Source organism: Vicia villosa, unplaced genomic scaffold (genome assembly GCF_029867415.1).
Source record: "Vicia villosa cultivar HV-30 ecotype Madison, WI unplaced genomic scaffold, Vvil1.0 ctg.000573F_1_1, whole genome shotgun sequence".
NCBI classification, from domain to species: Eukaryota; Viridiplantae; Streptophyta; class Magnoliopsida; order Fabales; family Fabaceae; genus Vicia; species Vicia villosa.
The window spans coordinates 337,994-359,322 of NW_026705262.1; the positions used below are offsets into that span (position 1 = coordinate 337,994).

The window sequence follows — 21,329 nt, forward strand, 5'->3', positions numbered from 1 at the left end:
ATTCCTTGGGGATACACGGCTCCACCTCCGCCGGATCAGTCCAACATCATCTCCATGCTTGAAAATATGCAACTCCTACAGCAACAACTCTTCGACACACAGCAGCTTCAGTTCCAGAACATGCAACAACTTCAACAAGATCGATATGACGAACAACAACATCAATATCAATCACTATACAGCCTGGTTCAAGACCACAAAAATGACTTTGAGACGTTTGCATCAAACTCTACTCTAAGACAGAATCAGCTTGAGGGGACTGCACTGAATCGTCATGCAAATATAAGTCAAAGCTTCAATACTCTAAACCACTCCGTGCTTGATCTGTTGGAACAAGTTGAAGAAGATCGTCCTCAAACATTTCAAAGAGGAAGAGGAAGACGGGGAAGGCGTTAGGATGCATATCTTTTCATTCCATCATATCATCACATCTCATTCCATCATTGTCATGAATATTTGCTAAAGATTTCTAAGTACTTAGTTTAGTTTTCTTTTAAATTTGTCTGAATATTATGTGTGCTTGATTGTAACATTAAAAGTTTTTTTTTTGGATATTATGTCACCTCTACTTGCTTCTGTTAACGATTATGTGTGCTACGTTCATGCCTTATCCATTTTATACTGTCTCTTGCCTCTATTACTCGTGCATTTCTTTTTTTGATGTTGTCAAAGGGGGAGATAGATGCTAAGAGTACGGGGGAGCTCAGTTATGGAAGCTGAGAGTATGGGGGAGCTCAGTTATGGATGCTGAGAGTATGGGGGAGCAATCACTACTTGTTCTGCTAGAGATGTCACTGATTGTTTACCATCATGAGATGTCATTGAGTGTTTGCCATCATCAAAAAGGGGGAGAATGTAAATACAAGGTCACACTCACAAAGAAGTTTTTGATCCAAGGCAAACTCCACAAGCAAACAAACAACAAGGCTTAAGCAAAAGAACTCAAGGAAATGCTAGGTTGGCTATTCAAGACAAATCAGGTCGACCTGCAATATATTTAGGTCGACTCAAAACTAAGAAAACAAGAAAGATTCAGAAATACCACAAGTAGGTCGACCTAACCACACTCCCAGGTCGACCTAAACTGAAGAGTTTTTCTCATATCACTGTTAGGTCGACCCACTCACATCCACAGGTCGACCTAATCTGAAGAAATCTTCAAAAAGCTGAATTAACTGATTCTAGGTCGACCTAACCTACAAATGGGTCGACCCAACTGGAAACAAATTCATTTTGACTCATTTTTACCTCTGTTAGGCCGACCTAAGCACCAAGGTAGGTCGACCTATCTGCTAAAAACTTCCCAAATCATGTGATCACTCTGCTCCAACATACCAGCAAATATATATTGTCCAAGGTTCAATTATTGCACAGAACACCAACGACTGAAAGATACACAAAGTCTTCTTATCTTCGTTCTTCATCATCTCCAACACAATTACACATAATCATTCTTGCGTTGAGGGTTAGTGATCGACTTCGATAACGTCCATGGAACGGAATTGAAGATTCCTAGTGGGTGAAGATTTGTGGGGTTTTTGGTGAATAAAATCCGAGGGTTTTGTCCTCCAAGATAGGTGTTTCTTGGGGGGTTTTATCAAGAGGTTTCATCGAGGATCCATCTGAGTGTGAAGATTGAAGAACAAGGGTTCAAGGCAATTCAAGACACTGCAGAAAAGGGATCAAGTGAAGCTCTTGGATCACCTTGATCTGGCTCAAGATTAAGGGGGAAGAAGATTCAAAGGATTGACAAATTCGGTTTATTGTTTATCGCTTTGTTTTCTTCTTTGTATAAACTGCTTTCAACATTAATGGAAGATTTCCCAATTTCAATTTGGAATTGGGGGCAGACGTAGTCGTAGCGAGGACGATCGACGAACTGCCTGAACAAATATCGTGTTCTTGTCGCTTTTATCTTTTCATTTACGTTATGTTCATATTTGGCCATAATTGCAAAATTGATTAACGATTCAAGTGTTAAAATTGTGAATTAAGGTTCTGCATAAACATCAAAATTCACCACATCTTGAATCATCATCAATTTGAACATTATCACCAAGTGTTTGTCTTTTTGCTTATTCCATTATCACTGCATTGCAAACCAAAGTTTGTCAATTTAGAAGTTAATTGATTTTCAGCTGTGAAACGTATTGATTCGATAACATATCACTTCATCGTTAATCTCAATTATCTTGTGGTTTTGTCACATATACGACCCTTGTAATAACGGTCCGGAATAGACGCAAGTCGATTCAGAACCGCTTTCGCTTTAGTTCGAAATAATTCCGAAAAACTCTGAAGATCTATTCACCCCCCTCTAGATCCTCAGGCCAGCGTCTAACATTTTTATCCTTTAGTGGTCATACCTTAACTTGTTTTGTTATTGATGCATGATTCCCTTAGTGGATGACATCTATGTTTGAATCCACCAATTTGATTGAACTTTAGTTTCAATATGATCTTGAGTGATTCATTTGGAAACCTTGTGAAAGTTTCTTGCCCTTGAATTTAGTGTCATGTATTAGAGCCATAAGTTCAACTTAGTTGAAGGTTTATGTGTCGCTAATCCTTATTTCTTTTGCTTGTCCCTTTAGTGGATCACTTCATCTATTCTAGACTTTAATTTAAGAAATGCTTTAAGCTTTTCGTCTTGATAATCATATGTCTTAGTTGAAATATTACTTGTGGCTTAGGCATTGATTTTATGTCATCTTGATCATATTGATTTTCTCTCTCGTTCTTAGATTAACACATAGTTGCTAACTCTTTCTTGTGATACAAGTTATGAGCTATATGTTTGTTTACTTCATTTTGTTTTTAAACTTATTATGAGGTGAGGTATTTTAAATATCAATGAACCATGTGTGGTTTGATATTTGACTTGTGTTCACCTTGTCTTGAGTTTATCTTTGGTCCCGTCTCTCTCCTTCTTTTTAAATCAAAATAAGATTTTCCTTAGTGAAAGATGTTGATGTTTGATTAACTAGTGTGGCATGATCATTTGGCATTCATTGTGATATGTGTTGACTTCAGCATTTTCATTGCCTTATCACATGGATATTTGATCATACATTGGTTTGATATTTGACTTGCATAGATTAATTGAGTATGCCTTGTGTGTATTACATCTTGTGGCAATCTTATGAATTCAATTTATGAGTTTGTTCTTTGCTTAAATCACTTAGTATTCAAGAAGTTTACCATTGCCTACTTATTTGATTGACTTTGTGTCTTTAGCATACACTGATGTTTGTTTACTTGAGGTATGCTTGTTGTTTATCCTTGACTACTTCTTGTATTGTGTCTTTATGTACACATTGGTGCTTATTACTTAGAGTACACATTGGTGCTTATTACTTAGAGTTTGTTTGTGTCTTTAGCACACATTTATTGCTTTGTCTTGAGCATGCTTGATGTTTTATCCATTGTTTGCTTTATGATCTTTGTTCTTTATTTTCCATGCTCCCTTAAAACTTGACTTCATCTTATGCAATATGAATCATGTAGACCTTAGGATTGATATCCATGCATGTTAACATTAGGTAGATATCCTCTTATCCTAACTTTAGGCCCACAAGTATGATAACTTATAGTATCGATATCCCTTTTTTCTTAGTCTTCCTCTTTTGCATTCTTTTCTCTTCTACTTTCAGAAAATCTAATAAAAATGATAAGAATCATACTACCACGAGCCTTAAGTGAGGAAAAGGGTGAGCGGGTGCATTCCCTAACTTATTCTTTTTTCATTCATAGTCTTTTGTGTGGTTCAAATCACAAGTTATCCCCATAAAAAAAACACAACGAAATTTTTCTCAAGACACTTAATAAATATTGATGAGAACCACACTTTCGCGAGGCTTAAGTGATGGAAAAGGGTGAGCGGGTGCATTCCCTAACTTATTCTTCTTTCATTCATAGTCTTTTGTATGGTTCAAGTCTCAAACCTTAATAAACTAGAGAAGGGTGAGTGTCCTTACATAGGGATTAATTCACCATTATCTACACCAAAGATACCAACCAATTCATTTTCTTTTTCCTTTAAGAAAGTGTTAATTACTTTCTACGACAATTGCGTAAGTCTCCAAAGGTCGAGCAGCAGTAGAATGCGAAATTAGCATTATTCATTAAAAAACACAACTAAACCAAAACTTTTGAGCGGAACTACGACGCTCTGATTCCTCAAAAGGGATACATAGGCATTAGGTCGCAGAGCCTAAACGAGCACAATTATGTAAAATCTTCCTTCTTTTCCCCGTATTTTTTTTTGCATGCATTCTGTTTTAGCATTAAGCTTTAGATTTTTAGTTTCACTAACTACTAAAATTGCATAAGTGTAATGGCTGTTAAATTCTACTTGACGTCTTGTCTTAACCAATTTATCGTATAATTGAGTTCTCCATAAATCCCCTCATTCACACTAGGTCAAAATGGTATTTTCATGCATAAAATGTAGGTTAAACGAAGTTAACCTTAAATGAATCAATTCAAGAAAGTTGATGAATTGAATCAAATTATTTTGGTCACGTGAGTTAATTCAAGGAAGCATGTGAATCGATTCAATTGAGCTTTGCAAAATTTCTTATGGTCATTGGATTTGAGATTTGATTCATTCCATGACATGAATCAATTCATGGCTTAGAAATTGATAGCATGTTACGAATCAGGGTCTGTGATCCCATTTAAGGAATTTTATGAGTTTATTCATGTAAATGCATTCATGAATCAAATCATGGCATGCAATTTTAAGGACAACTTTATAATTTGAGTAAATTCACTTCTCATACTTGCTCCAAATCATTTAAGTCATTTTGTTCTAAGTGTGTGTTACTTCTCAAGCATATGTATAAAGATTTTTCTCATTTTATTTAAAAAAAACTAGAGCTAGAAAAAAACTTTATCTTTCTCATAAAAAACCTTCATCTTCTCAATGAAGATCCATCAACCTTTGTGAACATGTGATGATTGTTTGTGAGGAAACCAATTAGATTGCTAATGTGTGTTGAAGTTTTTTTCTAGCTTTTGGAATTCATAAACTGAAGTTCCAATAAGGGGATCATAAAGCTTCAAAGATAATGAAAGAGAGGACATGGTAATGCTCAGTTTCAATACTGCAAAATAAATATTTTGTAACATCATCTTACTACGGCCATTTAGTCAACCGCAGTAATAACTCATTTTTAGGCGCACTGTTTTTTGTTATTTACCAAAAGAAATTTCACTATTGTTAATCATAACAACCATGGTAAAAAGTACCTTAAGTAACAGGCTCTGAATCCTAACACCCGCAATTTTCCTTTTTATGGTTATAAATTGGGTGTGGCACTTATACTCTTATATTTATATTAAAATTAAATAACCTTTCACCACGGTCTAAAATAGAGACCGTTGTGAAAAGTACACACATTTCATCACAGGCATTTTTATCAACCATGGTGAAAAGTATTACATATATAAGCGAAACTTCTCTCGCATAAAACAAAATCCTAACATCTCTCTCACGTCTTATCCTAGTCTACATTAATGTTTGGGCACCATTTCTTCCCAAAATTCCAACATATCTTTTCTAACTCGTATGGATCAAGGAAAGGCGTTACACAACATGCACAATATTTTTGTGTTATTGTTGAGGTATATTGTAAATGTTTGTGGTATTGCTGCTTTTTTTTTGTTGAGGTATGTTGTAAATGATTGTGTTATTATTGATCTTTTTTTATGTATCATGTAAATATTTGTGTCACTGTTGATGTTTATGTTGAGATAATGTTGTAAATGTTTGTATTGTTGTTGATGTTTTTGTTACTGTTAAAGTTATACCTTGTATATTGCAGCTTTCATTATATTCAGTCAACATGTCACAGAAGATGTGTTTATTATATCGTATGTGGTTTATTATATTCAGTCAACATGTCACATAAGATGTGTTTATTGTACAATGCTTCTAATTCTTCTGCTGGTACTTCCTTCACCTCTAATTTTTTCTTTAAAGTAAATAATATTTTGTAAAATTAATTAGAGGTGAAGGATGTGTTAGTAGAAGAATTAGAAGCATTGAAACAAGTTCAAACAGTTAAAGAGTAAAATGCAGATAATAAGTTGTATAAAGCTTGTACAACATTGATTAGTGTAGCTTGTTCTTCTAATATAACTTAATATCTTATATTATTGATTTTTGTATCAGAATAAAAAATTATATGTTAAGTAAGCAGTTGGTAAAATAAGCATTCTACTAAGTTATAATAAACTCAAGTAAGCATATCACCATAGTTGGAAACTAGGACCGGGTAAAATATTGTGTGTTAAGTCTTTCACTACGGTTTGAATCTAGAACCATGTAATGAAATCTGCAAAAATGCAGGCACTAGGTATGGAACCCCTTACCTCAACCTTTTACTATGGTTGTTTTATACAACTGTAGTGATATGTTACACAGTACTATGTTTTTACTACGACTAGTAGCCCGTGATGGTAAAGAGGACACATAAAACCACACCTTTATTTACCACGAGCCACCATCCTAGTGGAATCCTTTTAACAACTGTTGTGAAAGGTGTATTCCATAGTAGTGTTTGTTGGTGTGTTAGTGATCAGTGTATTATAAATATATAAGAGTAACTCTCAAATTATAGAGCAACATACACCCACACTTAAAAATTGTTTTGAAATTGTCTATTTTTTTGAAACACCTTAAGAACCTATAAAAGAACCATCAAGGTGAATTTGGGATTGACCAAGAATGTTCCTAATCTTTTAGGAAGATTGTATGAATTTCCTAATCAATTAAGGACTTTAATTAATCTATTGGAGCGAGGTTAACAGTTCCTTAATTGATTAAGAACACTCCTAATTGATTAAGTCACGTAGTCATTTGCTGGGTTTTCTTTTTTGGAATTAGGATTGCCGTAATTTTTAGCTTATAATTTATTAACCCTATGGCTTAATCGAGTAGCTCATTTAAAAGCCCATCGATCTTTTTTCTTTTTGAGCCAAAATTTTCTCCTATAAGTAGAGAGCTTCTTCTCATTTCAAAACACACCAAAAAATGAATTTCTATATACTTTCTCACCTTTTACTCTCTGTATTTTATTTCATTCATTTTTCACAAAATTGCCTTAGTGCTTTAAGAGTGAAATATACCAGTCAGGTTTTTTGTTTATTCTGGTATTGAGGTTATTCTTGTAATTTACTTTAGAGGATGTTGCTCTTTTAAAATATCTGCTGTGAGAAGTTATCGATTGGTTGGTGAGCTAAACCAGTAAAAGCTTATGTTTAGTTTGTGAGACTAGCCAGTCGAAATCTACATTTGATTTGTGAGCTCAGCATGCTGTAAAAGCTCCTCTTTGGTTTGTGACATTATGCTTTAAAATATTTGTTTGATTCGTTAACTCGGTTCGTTGTAAAATTTATCATTTGGTTCATGAGATTGTGCATTATAATTTTCATTTGGTTTGTGAGCTCAACTGATGTAAAAGCTCTCGTTTACTTCGTAAGATTGTCTGTTAAAATCATCGTTTGGCTCCTAATCTTAACTTGGTGTAAAAGCTCTATTTGATTACGAGATTATCTTGGTGTAAAATCTCGTGATTGGTTTTGAGGATAGCCATTGCAAAAATCTTGTTTGTTTGTAAGAAGTTTCATGAGCATAACCTGCGAAAAGCTCATATCTGATATAATGAAAACTCTCAAGAAGAAATATTTGAGACTTGAGTAAGCAAGTGGTTAGGCCGAAATGGTATAAATCGTTGGTACATTTCTCTCTTTCCTTATCTATTTACATTATAGTTCTTTATCTCTTACCATTGCTTTTTCATTACTTCATATCTTTGTTTTTCATTCTTTTAAATATTTCTCTATTTATTCTCTATTTGATTCATAAAATTGTTTTAAATATTTTCATAAACAGAAGTTTTTATAATTTGACATCGTTAATTAACTTTGATAGTTCACTCTCACCTCTTTTTATGTTTGGAGTCAGTTATCCAACATATAATTATATAAAAGTAACACAAATTATTCGTGATGTTCAATATAAATATAGGACAATGATAATCACATAAATGTTATGTCATGTCACATCACATTCTCATTAAGTGCAATGTTAAATAGATGGTTTGATAATATTATCCATATTATGAGAACTTACAATGTTAAACACATAAAATTAAACAAATGAACAAGACTCTCAAATTGTATATACAAAGTTTTTTTATGTTATGAAAATTCCATTTTTGACCATCAATAATTATCCCACACAAAAAATACATTCCTAATTTCCACTTTTCTTCAGCCAACGTTAATCAATACACAACGTCGTAGAAACAATTTTCTTCTCTAGTAGAAACATTTTTACACCTCACATAGAAATATTAGATTCAATACTCCGATATTTCCATGCATTATATATGTAAGTTTATTAAAAATTATTTTAGTTTTTGTTTATCTAATTACATTGCTTTTATTTGGAGAATTAAAATTAAATGTAACACCTTTGTCTAATTTATTTATTTGGGTGTGACATATATTCCTGTATTTAACTAATTTAGAAATGACAAACTTGTATTATTTGGAGGAGGTAAAAATAGTTAATCATCATAAGTGTATGAGTGTGTTATCTGGGCTTAATGAATCCATCCTTATGACACCCATGTTGAGAATAGACCCCATTTTCCTCTCTTCTTTAGAAGAACCAAGTACAAAAAGACTCTGAAGACGCGGTTCTGAAGACTCTAAGACTTGAAGTTCTGAAGATAAGTGCTGAAGTTTCAAAGACAAGGTTCTGAGCGAACAAGTTCGGAAAAACTGAAGACCAAATTATCTAGAGATTCAAGTATCACGACTTTACTCATGCTTCAATCTCTACCATCAGAAGCCTCTGAAGTTCCTAAGACAAATGTTACTGTTAGCAATGATAAATACATAGTATGAAAAAGCTTTATCCCACTACCTCTCCATTAGTTTGAATTGTGAAAAAAAGGAAAGACGCGACAATACTACTCTCAATCATTGTGTAACAAGCTACTTGATGAAAAGAATATCACGCATTGAAAGTTACAAAATAATGTAATGTTATTAGTGTGTATTAGGATCTTCTGATGTACTTAAATGAGTTTACACATGCTTGTGTAGATGCATTATCTTGTAAACAAACTTTGTAAAAACAAATAGTTGTTTGTTCTTTCTAAAGGACTAGTTGGCCAGAAGCTTTAGGAAGGTTCTTAATAATTATTCTAAAGGACCAATTGGGCAGAATCTATAGGAAGGTATTGTATTCCTCAAAGTACCAGCTAGGTCAGAAGCTTTGGGAAGACTAAGATGGTAGTCTTAGTGGTGGTTAGTCACAACAGTTGTTTGTGCAAATTGTAATCGATTTGGTTATAGTAGATTAGGTTCTTGATAAGACGAAATCACCTTAGAAGGGTAGCTTGAGAATTTCTCAAGTGAACTAGGATATATCATGTGTTCTTTACTCTTGCTCATTCTTTACTCTTCTGTTTATGCTTCCGCAATGCTTTTGAAAGCATCACTTAACACCACTATGTTAAGAAATGAAAAATAGTAAAGAATTAAAAACCCATTTCAAATCCCCCTTTCTTGTGTTTTCCTCACACCTTTAATTCCTGCTCCTGAGAAGGGGAAATTCTTCCTTTGAATGACTTTACATAAATCCCTTCCTACGAGATCAATGTTTTGTCATCCTGGTATGCTCTAGGCGGATCTTTGTTCTAGATGCAATTAAGACGTTAAGATGACTCTACACTACTTGAGAGAGTGTGAATTTGTTACTCGTACTTGGAAATTTATTGCTTCTTGGACCCACTACATTGATGATGGCTCTATCGTTTTTGCTGCGTGCTAGTGCTTGTGGCGTGTTAGGAACAAAATGCATCTTGCTAATAAAGTGGTATCTTCCTATACATTGAAACTTATTACAGTGAATTATGCTAATCTGTTAGCTAAATATTTTCTCAAGTATAATTTGTCTCATCCAACGAGAACAATCACGTAGAATACACACAAATGCAGTAATATGATTTTGAATGATGATGACAGTAGCTTCGGTAACCCCAGCGTCTCAGATTTTGGTGGATTGATTCAAAATTTCGATGGTGCTTGAGTTTAAAATTTTGTGGATAATATTAGTTATTCCAACATCTTTCATGCTGAGCTGATGACACTATATTATGATTTATGTATGACTTGTGAACTTGGCATCAAAGATCTGATGTGTTATTATGATTCTAACAATGCTATCAAGCATATCTTAGAGTTGGTTAATATTTGATATCAATAAGTCGCGATTCTTCACAATATTAAAGTAATTCTCACTTGAGAATGACGAGTTCAAATATTTCATAATCATAGAGAGTAAATACGTGTGCTGACTATCTAACAAAATATGATACTAGTAATGATACGAATTATCAATCTTTTGCTGAAACTCATATAAGAGTCATCATTTTCATGTATCAATCTTTTACTGAAACTCATAAAAACATCATTTTCATCCTCTCCTTCATTTTTCTCTCCTTCCCTCTCCATCTTCTCTATCTCCCTCTTAATCTCACTCTCACTCATTATTAAACAATAAAATATAATCTATAGAGAGAATGCAATTAAGAGAGAGGTAAAGAGACTTGATAAGCAATGAGAAAAAAATGAAGATGATTCAAAATGTTGACTAACTCAATAGATGGTTTGTTACACTTTTTTTATTTTTCACTTGTAGCAAAAAATAGTAGTGTAATAATAATAATAATAATAATAATAATAATAATAATAATAATAATAATAATAATACTAATCTATCATATAAGAAGAGTCTACCACTTCCTGTTCAATTGGCCTATCCACATCAGCAAAACACTCCCCAAAATTCCACATCATTCTCTCATCATTCCCTCTGCATTGTGGGCTGCGGCAGTTATTACTGTGGAAGTTTCACCCTCCCAGCTTCTCATGATGTTGCAGTTACGCATTGTTCACTTTCTCTGCCTATCCACGTTCCAAACTGGTTAATCGCAATAATGACATGTTTAAATGGATTGCCTATTTATCAGTCACTTTCATTCTTCTCCTTTCCATGCTTTCTAACTTCTGCGGTTATAATTCAGTGCAGTGTGAATTTGCATGATCATGTATAGGCCTGTTGAGAGAATAGCAGAGATCAATGATGGAAAAGAGCTTTGGAAGATTATTGTTAGGATTCACCACAGATGGAATGTTGTGTCTAACAACAAGGAACATTTTGAAATGATCTTTGTTGACAAATTGGTGATTACCCTGTTTATGTTTCGGCATGTTTATCATTTACGTATGTTTATATAATTTTGAACATTTTTTGGTTTCTGGCGCAGGGAGATGATATTCATGTTGTTGTTCCAGCACCACATGTGTCGGTGTTCACCGAAAAATGCCTATTAGGGCATACTTATACTGTATCTAATTTTAAGGTGGTGCCTTATGTTCTGGCGTTCAAGGCATCAGAACACAAATATATGGTAAAGTTTACTGCTGGAACGTCTGTTCTTGATGAAGACAAACATGAGATACCCCCAAAATCGATTTATTTTACAAGTTTTCCGGGCATCATAACAGGGAAGTTTGTCAAAGATGTCCTGATTCGTGAGTATAGTTTTTTGGTGTTTTATTATCTCATGTTTTGATGCCTTTTAGCCGTGTGAAATTAATATATTTTTTTGAGATGTCGTTGGAATGGTCGATAGTATTGGTTATGCACAGACTGAGTCTGGCGCAAAGAAGCAGCAAATTAGCATGGTGTTGCGTGACCACAGGTTTGTTTTTATTATACATAAGACTCCCTGATAGTAGAATCATGTAATATACCCTAATGTGTTGTGATGATGGTTTAGCAACAACATGTTGAACTGTACTCTGTGGGAATCATACGCGGATCAGTTCATCAGGTTTAACAAAGTTAGGGTTGCTGTATCACTCCCTACAGTTGTGTTGCTTCAGTATGCCAAAGTGAAAGAAGAAGGTTATTTCATGACTTATTTAAATCATTTTAAATTAATACTAAAACTCCAAAATTTGTAATAAATCCATTGACAAGGTATAATTTGAATTTGCAGGAAAGTATCCTCTATCAGTGACAAACACCTACAATGTGACCCTTTTATGTGTTGATGTTGATTTTCCTGTCATGAAAGACTTTATTGATAGGTATGTTGTTAGTATCATCCATTATATGCAATTATTTTATTCATGACTTTGATAATGATCCATAATCTGCAGAATGCCTGAGGAGAGCAGGGTAACCCTGTCTGATCAACTCGGAGGGAATTCCCAATTATTCTCCCAGAATTCTGAAAATCAACAGCTGACTCCTGTGCAAAAATTGTTCTCAAAGGCTGTTGTTTTACCTATTGCTGAGATTATTTAACTTACGGATGTATGTGTTACTATTTTTCCATATTATAATTATAACCTCATCATTTATTGTGATAATTTCTGATATTGACTACTCTTTGTCCAGATTACATTGTGTGCTACTGTCGCTACAACAAAATTATTAGTCGTGTCTCCATTTGGATGGTACTATCGTGCCTGTCATATGTGTCAATCTATAGAGCGTGGGGATAACCCCCCATTTGAGTGTGAAGCTGGTCATGAAACCATGGCTGAAGTCCTTAGGTTTTAGTTGTTCTCACCTAATCTATGTTGTTTCTGTCATGTTTGTGTCGTTTCTATGTTGTCTGCTTTTTTAATGGAACGACTTCTTATGATGTTTCAGGTATAAGATTGAGATTGAGGTTACTCATGGGGGCGAAAGCTGCAATTTTGTGTTCTGGAACAGAGAATGTGAAATGCTCTTGGGTTTATCTGCGTCTCAACTTCGTAACACTATGATTCAAGTTATATTTATATTCTGCTCACGAATTAGAATGTACTTTCCGATACTCTGCGTATACTAATACAGCAGGTTCTTTAAATAGGCTGGAATTACTGATCCATTGGACTTCCCGTTAGCACTTGATCAGTTGTTGAAGTTGGAAATGGCTATGAAGGTTAAGTGGCATCCACGCTGGAAGAACTGTTCTGTCATTATGATTATAAAAAATGATCCTACTATCCAGCAACTTAAGGAAAAGTGGAGAACAGGTGAGGTCAGCTCTTATAAACTGTCATTCGTTTTATAAAAGAGGACTTGCTATTATAACAATCTTTCGACTGATTTTGATTTTTTTTTTTAACTTTCAAGGAACCTATTCTAATCAAAATTGTGATACCTGAGACTCTGGAGGTACAAATTTTAAACTGTGTATGCCTTTTTTTGCGTTTCCTATGATTATATTATAATGAATTGCTGGGTTAAAATATATATAGATTAAAGAGAGTGTTGATGAGGCTAAAATAGATGTCAATGAAGACTGTGAATTGGTTACGGTGAGTTTCAATGCAACACACTTACCTCCTTACATTTATATCAATATTCCTGAGTAATATTCTTCAACATTATCTGGAAGGACCTGGAAATTACATCTGAGCACAAGCCTGATGCTGTCACACCTGCTGGTAAGAGGCATTTTCCTGGTGCATCAAGTGAATCCACTGATTTGGACGAATTATATGATGGAGAACTGTCATCAAACAAGCTGAGGAAGATAATTAAAATGGAGAAGATAAATTAGATCTATTGTTATTTAGTGTGTGTTTTGCTTATGTCTTTGTTATAAAAACTGGATGTTAGTTTCCTTTGCTTTTAAACATGTGTGTGATTTGGTTTTCTGTAATAATTAGCGCATGAATACTTACTATGTTGCTTCTGTTATGTTCATTTTGATTTAAGGATGTCTATGGTTTGTGTGTCATATTATATTCAAATGATTCAACTTCTACTACATATTATATATACTATTATCAATTATTTTGGTTCTTTTTTATCATATACCATTCATTCCATTAAATATAGTTTCCACACAGACAAAATGTTTATCCTACTCTATTTTTACCGTATCGTGTAACATTTATCCCATTTTAACTATACTTCTTATAATGGGGCCTTGGTTTTTTATTATTTCAACATTATAAACTTTACATAATGATCCGATGTTGACTGTGATATACTAATGAATATTCTACTACATGTAGTTAAAATAATGATGTCGTGAAGAACAGTTTGTTTGGATTTACAGAACCTAAGCATTCTTTCATTATATTGTATGATGAAACATTGATTGTGCCTCACAAAGAAACACCAAAACTTTAAATATTTGAATATGTTAACTATCAATAAATAATTTTATGACTGATCTTAGTGTAATGCTGGTACAATATTATGTGACAGATTACATTTTAACTAACAGCATATCAAAGAGGATTAATATAATATAATAGGAGAACTTCAAAAGTATGTCCTGAAAACGATTATACATTACATCTTCAAATAGACAAAATATTAGTATGTTCCCATTTTGGCTAAGGTGCTTACAAAATTACATGCAGTAGAATATATAAAACACATTGTACCCAAAAAACATTCCCAACATATAATATAACCATTAAATTTCAGCTATAGTACAAGGTTAACTGATAACAGCAGTTAATTCATTGTCTTTCAACCTTCACGTAGATATACGGAGAGAATCGCAGCATACTCCACACTATTGTATCCCCATTACGCAGGTTAAGAGATTTGGCAAATTTGTACCATCCCAGTGCCATGTACTTTTCATATGGCTGGGGTATTCCCTTTCTATTAGCTTTGTGGACCTGACAGGTAATAATGTTCTTCGTCGTCACATCCAACAGGTTAATTTCGTCTTGAAAGCGACGGAGGCATCTTTTTGCGATTTCCTTAGGGAAATGCTGCATACAAGAAATAAAGAAACTATTAAAATTATACACTATTTACATTTTCAATAACATGATGATCATATTCAAATGTCTCCTTACCATTACATTCTGCTGTGTAGATTTAGCATTTGTAACATGAGTGTTCCAGAAAAAAATTTGAGCACCTGTAGAACGGTCTACAGTAATGTCTTTTCCGACCTTTGATTTTTTCACCGCTTTACGCCTTCCTTTCTTACCCTCTTTTGATCCACTTGCTTCACCAACTTCTGTAACTTTGGTTTCAATTGTGTCAATGTCTTTTGCTTCCTCTTTTACCTTTGTAGGTCCTGCATTGTGATTGCTTTTAACGCCTGCGCTATTTTGTGTACCAAGATCAATATTTGATACAACACGACCAGGGGTTACACCGTGCTGTTTGTTCCTGCGTTTTCTTTCCATCTTAGGATCATACCCTGTTTCCTTTACCAATTCTCCTATGATTTCCATTGCCTGATCATTGTTGTTCCAACATCAAATATGGATTAAAAACCAACCACATATGAAGCATTCTTTACTAAGCAATAGTTATATACCGAGCAAGCACGGGATCCACACAGACTGGATAAAACAAAAACTAACTATATAATCCCACAATAAAAAACCCCAATAGCCATTCACTAACATTTTATTTCTTGACAAATATCACACATAATACAACAGTAAACTATATTGATATTTCACCCATCACTAACTGCTTATAACTGTTATTACCACACTACCAAATTTTGTACACCAATAGACCCTATTTTGTACACCAATACGAAAGTGAAATAAAACTAACTGCTCATACCTGAAATCATTATCATCATCAGAAGGAATCCGCACAGAAGAACCTCCGTGTGAAGATGCCATTGTAGAAAACCCTAACCGACAACCAGTTGCACTGCTAAACTTCTATTCAGTGCAAGAGAAATCAAGTACTTTGTACATGCAGAGAGTGGGTTAACTGTTCAGTTTCTATTTTCTTATAATATTAGTTTTTACTTAAAGTGTTTTTAAAATAGTAACACATGCATCGAATAAAATATTATAATTAACATATATAAATTAAATTAAATACATTTAACACACACAAGAGTTATAAGGGAGGGATAATTGCTAATTTAAATCTATAACTATCATTCTATTCATATTCAGTTCCAACTTCATATATATTCAACTATGAAAAGAAAATTTAAAATCAACACTGCATTCATGACATTTTAACCCACCAATGACCCTTCAATTAGAAACTGTAAAAATTTAGTATTCAAAGTCATGAAGTAGCATGCTATACATCTCATATAGTGTGCATAAACCTATACAAATCAATCTTATTTGTATTATTCACCATATTTTTGTGTTTGTGATGGTAACAGATGTTGTTAAAAACACTGGTCCTCAAACATCAATAGCAAGAAATAGGAGAAAACTTATTCTCAAAGCGAAGAGGGATTATCGAAACGGTATCAGATCAAACAACCTCACTTCCCATTTAAATCTTAATTTTACATCCTCTGCAACATATGAAACCACTGTTAAAACGGACATGGCTAGAAAGAGAAGGAAGATAATCTTGGATAACAGAAAAAGATTGAGAAATTTCATTAATACTGAAGTTAGTGAGTGCGCAGATGCAAATTCAAGATGCAAGAATTCAAATTATGGGGTTCAATTTTCAAATAACATTGTTATTCAAAATCAGAACATGGATCATGCATCTACTTCAAATCATAATATGTCAGTTGAGTCTCATTATCAAGACAATGATGACTCCAACTCTGACAATAATTTAAATTCTTCTAATAGTTCCGACTCTGAGGAGGATTCAGTGCCTGCACAATTACAGGAGGCCCATCTTCAAGGTATATTGTTAGGAGTAAATTAATGGTAAATTCATGTGTTAATATAAGTGATTTCTTCTCTAAACCAATGCAAAAATGTGATGAATCCATAGGTTTTTATTAAGAATTGAACTGAATAAGTTTAGTTCGTGCGTAAAGCAAATCGAATCACTTGTGGGTGTTATTGTTGCAGGTTTTGAGCTGAATAAGAACTTAAGAAGAACATGAGGAGGAAAGAAAGCTGGAAGTCTCAAAGGCTGAAGAAAAAGATGGAAAGTACAAAGGGCGCGCCGCGAGAGTTCCTAGGCGCGCCGCAAAAACATTTCTGTTTGAGGGGCGCGCCGCGCCAGCCCGTTGCCGCGCCGCGGCCTCGGCGTTAAAAGCCCAAACGTTCTGTTTTAAAGCCCTAGTTTCTAAGTGGTTAGATATACCTTGGTGGGAGCGAAATTAGGAGAGCTATCTGATTCTGAAGCTGAGAATAACAATAGAAGGTGGATTCTTTACCAATTGAAGGCATTCTATTGATGAAGATGAATTCCTCCATTGATTCTTGTATGTTCTTCATGTCTATGGAGAGCTAAATCCCTCTTGTTGAGTCTAAGGTAGTAGTTAACCTATGAATATACATTATCATTGATTAATCCCTGTGAACAATTGTTTGAATTTATTATCAATAAGAAACCTTGCTTTTAATTTACATCATTGTTGAATCTTTGATCGAAAGAAAGGATTTAACTTTTGCCCTAGGTTACTATATTGATTCAATTGCAATTTGCAGAGATGGAATTGTAATTGGGTTTTCATAATTATCGTTCTTAATTACTATTATCGTTATTGTGATTTGGAGAGATCGAATCTCATACCGGTAAAAGTTATCTAATTTGATTTGCAGACATGGAATCTTATTTGAGGATAAGTGAAGATAATGATTCAAAGGATTGTTCTATTGTGAATTAATTGATAATTGTATAGGATTAGGTTGATGAACCCTAAAGACTCAACATCTTTCTTTATTTGTTAACACAAAGTCCTTTACTTGCTTTTATTTTATTATTTGCTTTTGATATTATTATTAGTATAAAACAAACCAAACCAAATTTCTTAACTCAAAATAAACAACTATAGAACGGCAGTGATATTAACCAATCCCTGTGGATACGATATATTACAGAAAATATTTACCCACAAATACTTTCAACATATATCCCATATCATACACTAATAACCAAATGATGTACACTTCCTCTATTAATACACATATTCAATATTGTGCTTTGTTCTTTCAGAATATTACGATATCGGAGACCAAAATTATGAATGCGCACACTGCCAAGCATGTATGTGGTACTAAGAAAAAGTGAATAGACACAAAATTACAACAATTCTTCGGTTTCATCGTTGCTGCCGTGGAGGAAAAATTGTTCTCCTGTTCCTTGAGCAACCTCCACAGGTGTTGCAAGATCTTCTATTTAATAAAACATATTCAGACAGTAAAAACTACCAGGCTAACATACGAACATACAACGCAATGTTCTCACTCACCTCCCTTGGAATGAAATTCGACACAATATACTCTAAAAGAGGAGGACCCCCTACTTTGAGACTGCAAGGTCAGACCTGTCATCGAATTGGTACACTACTGCCAGAAACCGGAAAAGCTCCGCAATATGCTCAATTATACATCTACGACACGGACAACGAAGTTGAACACAGAATAAAATGTTTCAAGTAAGCTTGCTCAGACAGAATTACATAATTTGTTTATAAAAATATTTTGTTGAACTATTTATTCATGACTGCCAAAAATACACAGGGAAAACAAAAGCATTGAGCGCCCCGTTGTCAATAAGCTCAAGCTAATGTTAGATGAGCACAATGTTAATGCCAAAGCTTTTAGAATGGCAAGAGATGTTTTAAGGACAAATTCTTTCACAGATTTAAAACTCATGCTTATTTCTGATAGATCCGAAGATGGCCGTGTTTACAACAAACCTACTGTCTCAGAAGTGGCTGCACTCATTGTGGGAGACATTGATTCTGCTGATAAAAAGGACATCTTAATTCAGCGCCGCAATGGTGGTTTGCAACGAATAGATGAGTTTCACCCAGCATATTTGGCATATCAGTATCCTCTTATATTTCCTTATGGGGAAGATGGTTACAGGAAAAATATAATGCACAAATATCGCCATGAAACTGAGGTCACTAGGAAAAACCGTCAGAGCATTAAGGATTGATTTTCTTACCGGTTACAACAACGTCACAAAGAGGCAAAAACACTACTTTACTCAAGACGTCTATTTCAACAATTCTTAGTCGACGGTTATGCTATGATGGAATCCGAACGACTGAATTGGTTGAGGGATAATCAATCGAAGTTAAGAGTGGGCAAATATAATAATTTGACCACTCAAACTGATGGCGATAGAAGAAATGAACACCAGAAGCAGGGAAAACGAGTTGTTTTGCCATCAACATTTATTGTTAGCAAGAGATGTATGGATCAACTATATTTTGACGGTATGGCCATTTCAAGTCGATTGGGATTCCCTGATTTATTTGTTACATTTACCTGCAACCCAAATTGGCCTGAAATTAAAAGAGCATTGTCAGGAACAGGACTACAACCCCATGATAGGCCAGATATCATTTCAAAAGTTTTCAAAATAAAGTTTGATACCCTCATGGATGATATTACAAAACACCATGTTGTCGAAAAAGTTATTGCATGTAAGTTGTTTCATTTAATTATACTACATTTGAATCATGTGTCTGTGGAGTACCAAAATATTACATCAAACTAACTTTCAATTTTATAGATATGTACACCATTGAATTCCAAAAGCGTGGATTGCCACATGCTCACATATTAATATTCCTACACCCTCAGAGCAAATACCCAACACCATCTAACATAGACAACATCATTTTTGCTGAAATTCCCGACCCGACTGTTCATCCCAATTTATACAAGTTGGTTAAGGCACATATGATGCATGGACCCTGTGGCCTCGCGCGCATGAAATCACAATGTATGAAGAATGGAAGATGTTCTAAATACTATCCCAAAAAGTTTATTGAACACACTATTGTTGATGCAGAGGGATATCCACTTTATAGGAGAAGATCAAAAACCTTCACTATTGAAAAAAATGGTATCACCTTGGACAACAGACATGTGGTTCCATATAACACCAGATTTCTGATGAAATACCAGGCACATATAAACATGGAATGGTGTAATCAGAGTACTTCCATAAAATATATTTTCAAATATATCAATAAAGGCTATGATAGAATAACAGCAGCAGTTTCAACAAATAACAATCAACCTGTTGATGAAATCCAACAATATCTCGATTGCAGGTATGTCTCCCCCAGTGAAGCATGCTGGCGCATTTACTCTTACAATATTCATGGCAGAAAACCAGCTGTGGAACATATGTTCTACCATTTTATTGGGGAGAAACCTATCTACTATACAGATTATGCACGCATGGAAAATGTGCTGGAAACTGCAAGTGTGACTGAATCAATGTTTACTGCATGGCTGGTGGCAAATGCTAAATATGAAGAAGCACGAACATTAACTTACGGTCAATTTGTCTCAAAGTTTGTTTATCACAAAAAACAAAGAGAATGGAAACCGCGTAAAAAAGGCTTCACCATTGGACGTCTCATATGGGTTCCGCCAACAGCTGGTGAACTGTTTTACCTCCGCATGATGTTGACGGTAGCAAAAGGACCAACAACTTATGAGGAAATCAGGACGGTGGATAACATCCAGTTTGATACATTTAGAGATGCGTGCTTTGCAATGGGATTTCTTGAAGACGACAAAGAATACATAGCTGCTATAAAGGAGGCAAGTCATTGGGGGACAGGTCATTTTCTTCGAAAACTGTTTGTCGTCATGCTTTTTTCAGGTGCTGTTAATCGCCCTGCACATGTTTGGGAACAATCTTGGCTCCTATTATCTGACGGTGTCTTACATACACAAAGAGCGTTGGCTGCAAATCCAGGTCTGTTAGGCAAAATAAAATAGCAAACAAAAGAATTTCTTAATAACAATCTACAGATGACTTACCAACAGTATTATAACTCAATTCCTCATATCAATGCAGAATTAGTCCTCACACAAGAAGAGTTACAAAATGTGACTTTAATAGAAATTGAGAAACTGCTTCAAGCAAATAGAAGGACACTAAAGGATTTTAGTCCTATTCCATATCCGAATGCTTATGTTCTTGAACAGTTGGGAAACAGACTCATATATGATGAGCGTAATTACGATACAACATCAATGAACTCGGAATTTGAAAATCTGTTTGCTGCTCTTACAGGTTACTATTGCATCAATTAAATTCATTTTATTTTACACTTTGAAATTCAATCAATCGATTATTTTAACACTCTTTTACCCTCACTATTATATTTCTTAGATGAGCAAAGAGGTATTTATGAAAAAATTATGCAAGTTGTGGAGTCTCAGAATCCTGCCGTTTTCTTCCTTCATGGTTATGGTGGTACCGGAAAGACATATATGTGGAGAATACTCGCAGCAGCTTTAAGATCAAAACATGATATATGTTTAACTGTTGCAACTAGGCGGTATAGCATCTTTGTTACTTCCAGGAGGTAGAACTGCACGTT

At 34.3% G+C, this 21,329-nt stretch overlaps 2 protein-coding genes across 2 annotated transcripts in view; both read left to right on the forward strand.

Annotated features, from left to right (window-relative positions):
* LOC131629498 (uncharacterized) overlaps window positions 1-13,649 on the forward strand; it is a 30,870-nt gene extending 17,221 nt beyond the window's left edge. Inside the window, exons 3-14 of the mRNA XM_058900279.1 lie at window positions 11,139-11,268; window positions 11,352-11,495; window positions 11,737-11,789; window positions 11,868-11,995; window positions 12,090-12,180; window positions 12,253-12,373; window positions 12,494-12,651; window positions 12,752-12,872; window positions 12,954-13,124; window positions 13,220-13,261; window positions 13,345-13,404; window positions 13,485-13,649. Coding sequence (XP_058756262.1) covers window positions 11,139-11,268; window positions 11,352-11,495; window positions 11,737-11,789; window positions 11,868-11,995; window positions 12,090-12,180; window positions 12,253-12,373; window positions 12,494-12,651; window positions 12,752-12,872; window positions 12,954-13,124; window positions 13,220-13,261; window positions 13,345-13,404; window positions 13,485-13,649 — 1,384 coding nt within the window. The remainder of the gene's footprint in view (window positions 1-11,138; window positions 11,269-11,351; window positions 11,496-11,736; window positions 11,790-11,867; window positions 11,996-12,089; window positions 12,181-12,252; window positions 12,374-12,493; window positions 12,652-12,751; window positions 12,873-12,953; window positions 13,125-13,219; window positions 13,262-13,344; window positions 13,405-13,484) is intronic.
* Window positions 13,650-19,009: 5,360 nt separating this feature from the next.
* LOC131629499 (uncharacterized) lies at window positions 19,010-21,318 on the forward strand. The gene is made up of 4 exons (XM_058900280.1): window positions 19,010-19,406; window positions 19,496-20,698; window positions 20,801-21,019; window positions 21,119-21,318. Exons 1-4 carry the CDS (start codon window positions 19,010-19,012, stop codon window positions 21,316-21,318), a joined length of 2,019 nt encoding a protein of 672 aa, XP_058756263.1.
* Window positions 21,319-21,329: the final 11 nt, after the last annotated feature.

Excerpts from the sequence above, each read along its gene's own strand:
- LOC131629499 (XM_058900280.1), top strand. The coding sequence starts at position 19,010 with ATGGAATCCGAACGACTGAATTGGTTGAGGGATAATCAATCGAAGTTA. Across the intron at positions 20,699-20,800 it reads AGCGTTGGCTGCAAATCCAG|AATTAGTCCTCACACAAGAA; the intron begins GTCTGTTAGGCA and ends ATATCAATGCAG. Across the intron at positions 21,020-21,118 it reads TCTGTTTGCTGCTCTTACAG|ATGAGCAAAGAGGTATTTAT; the intron begins GTTACTATTGCA and ends TATATTTCTTAG.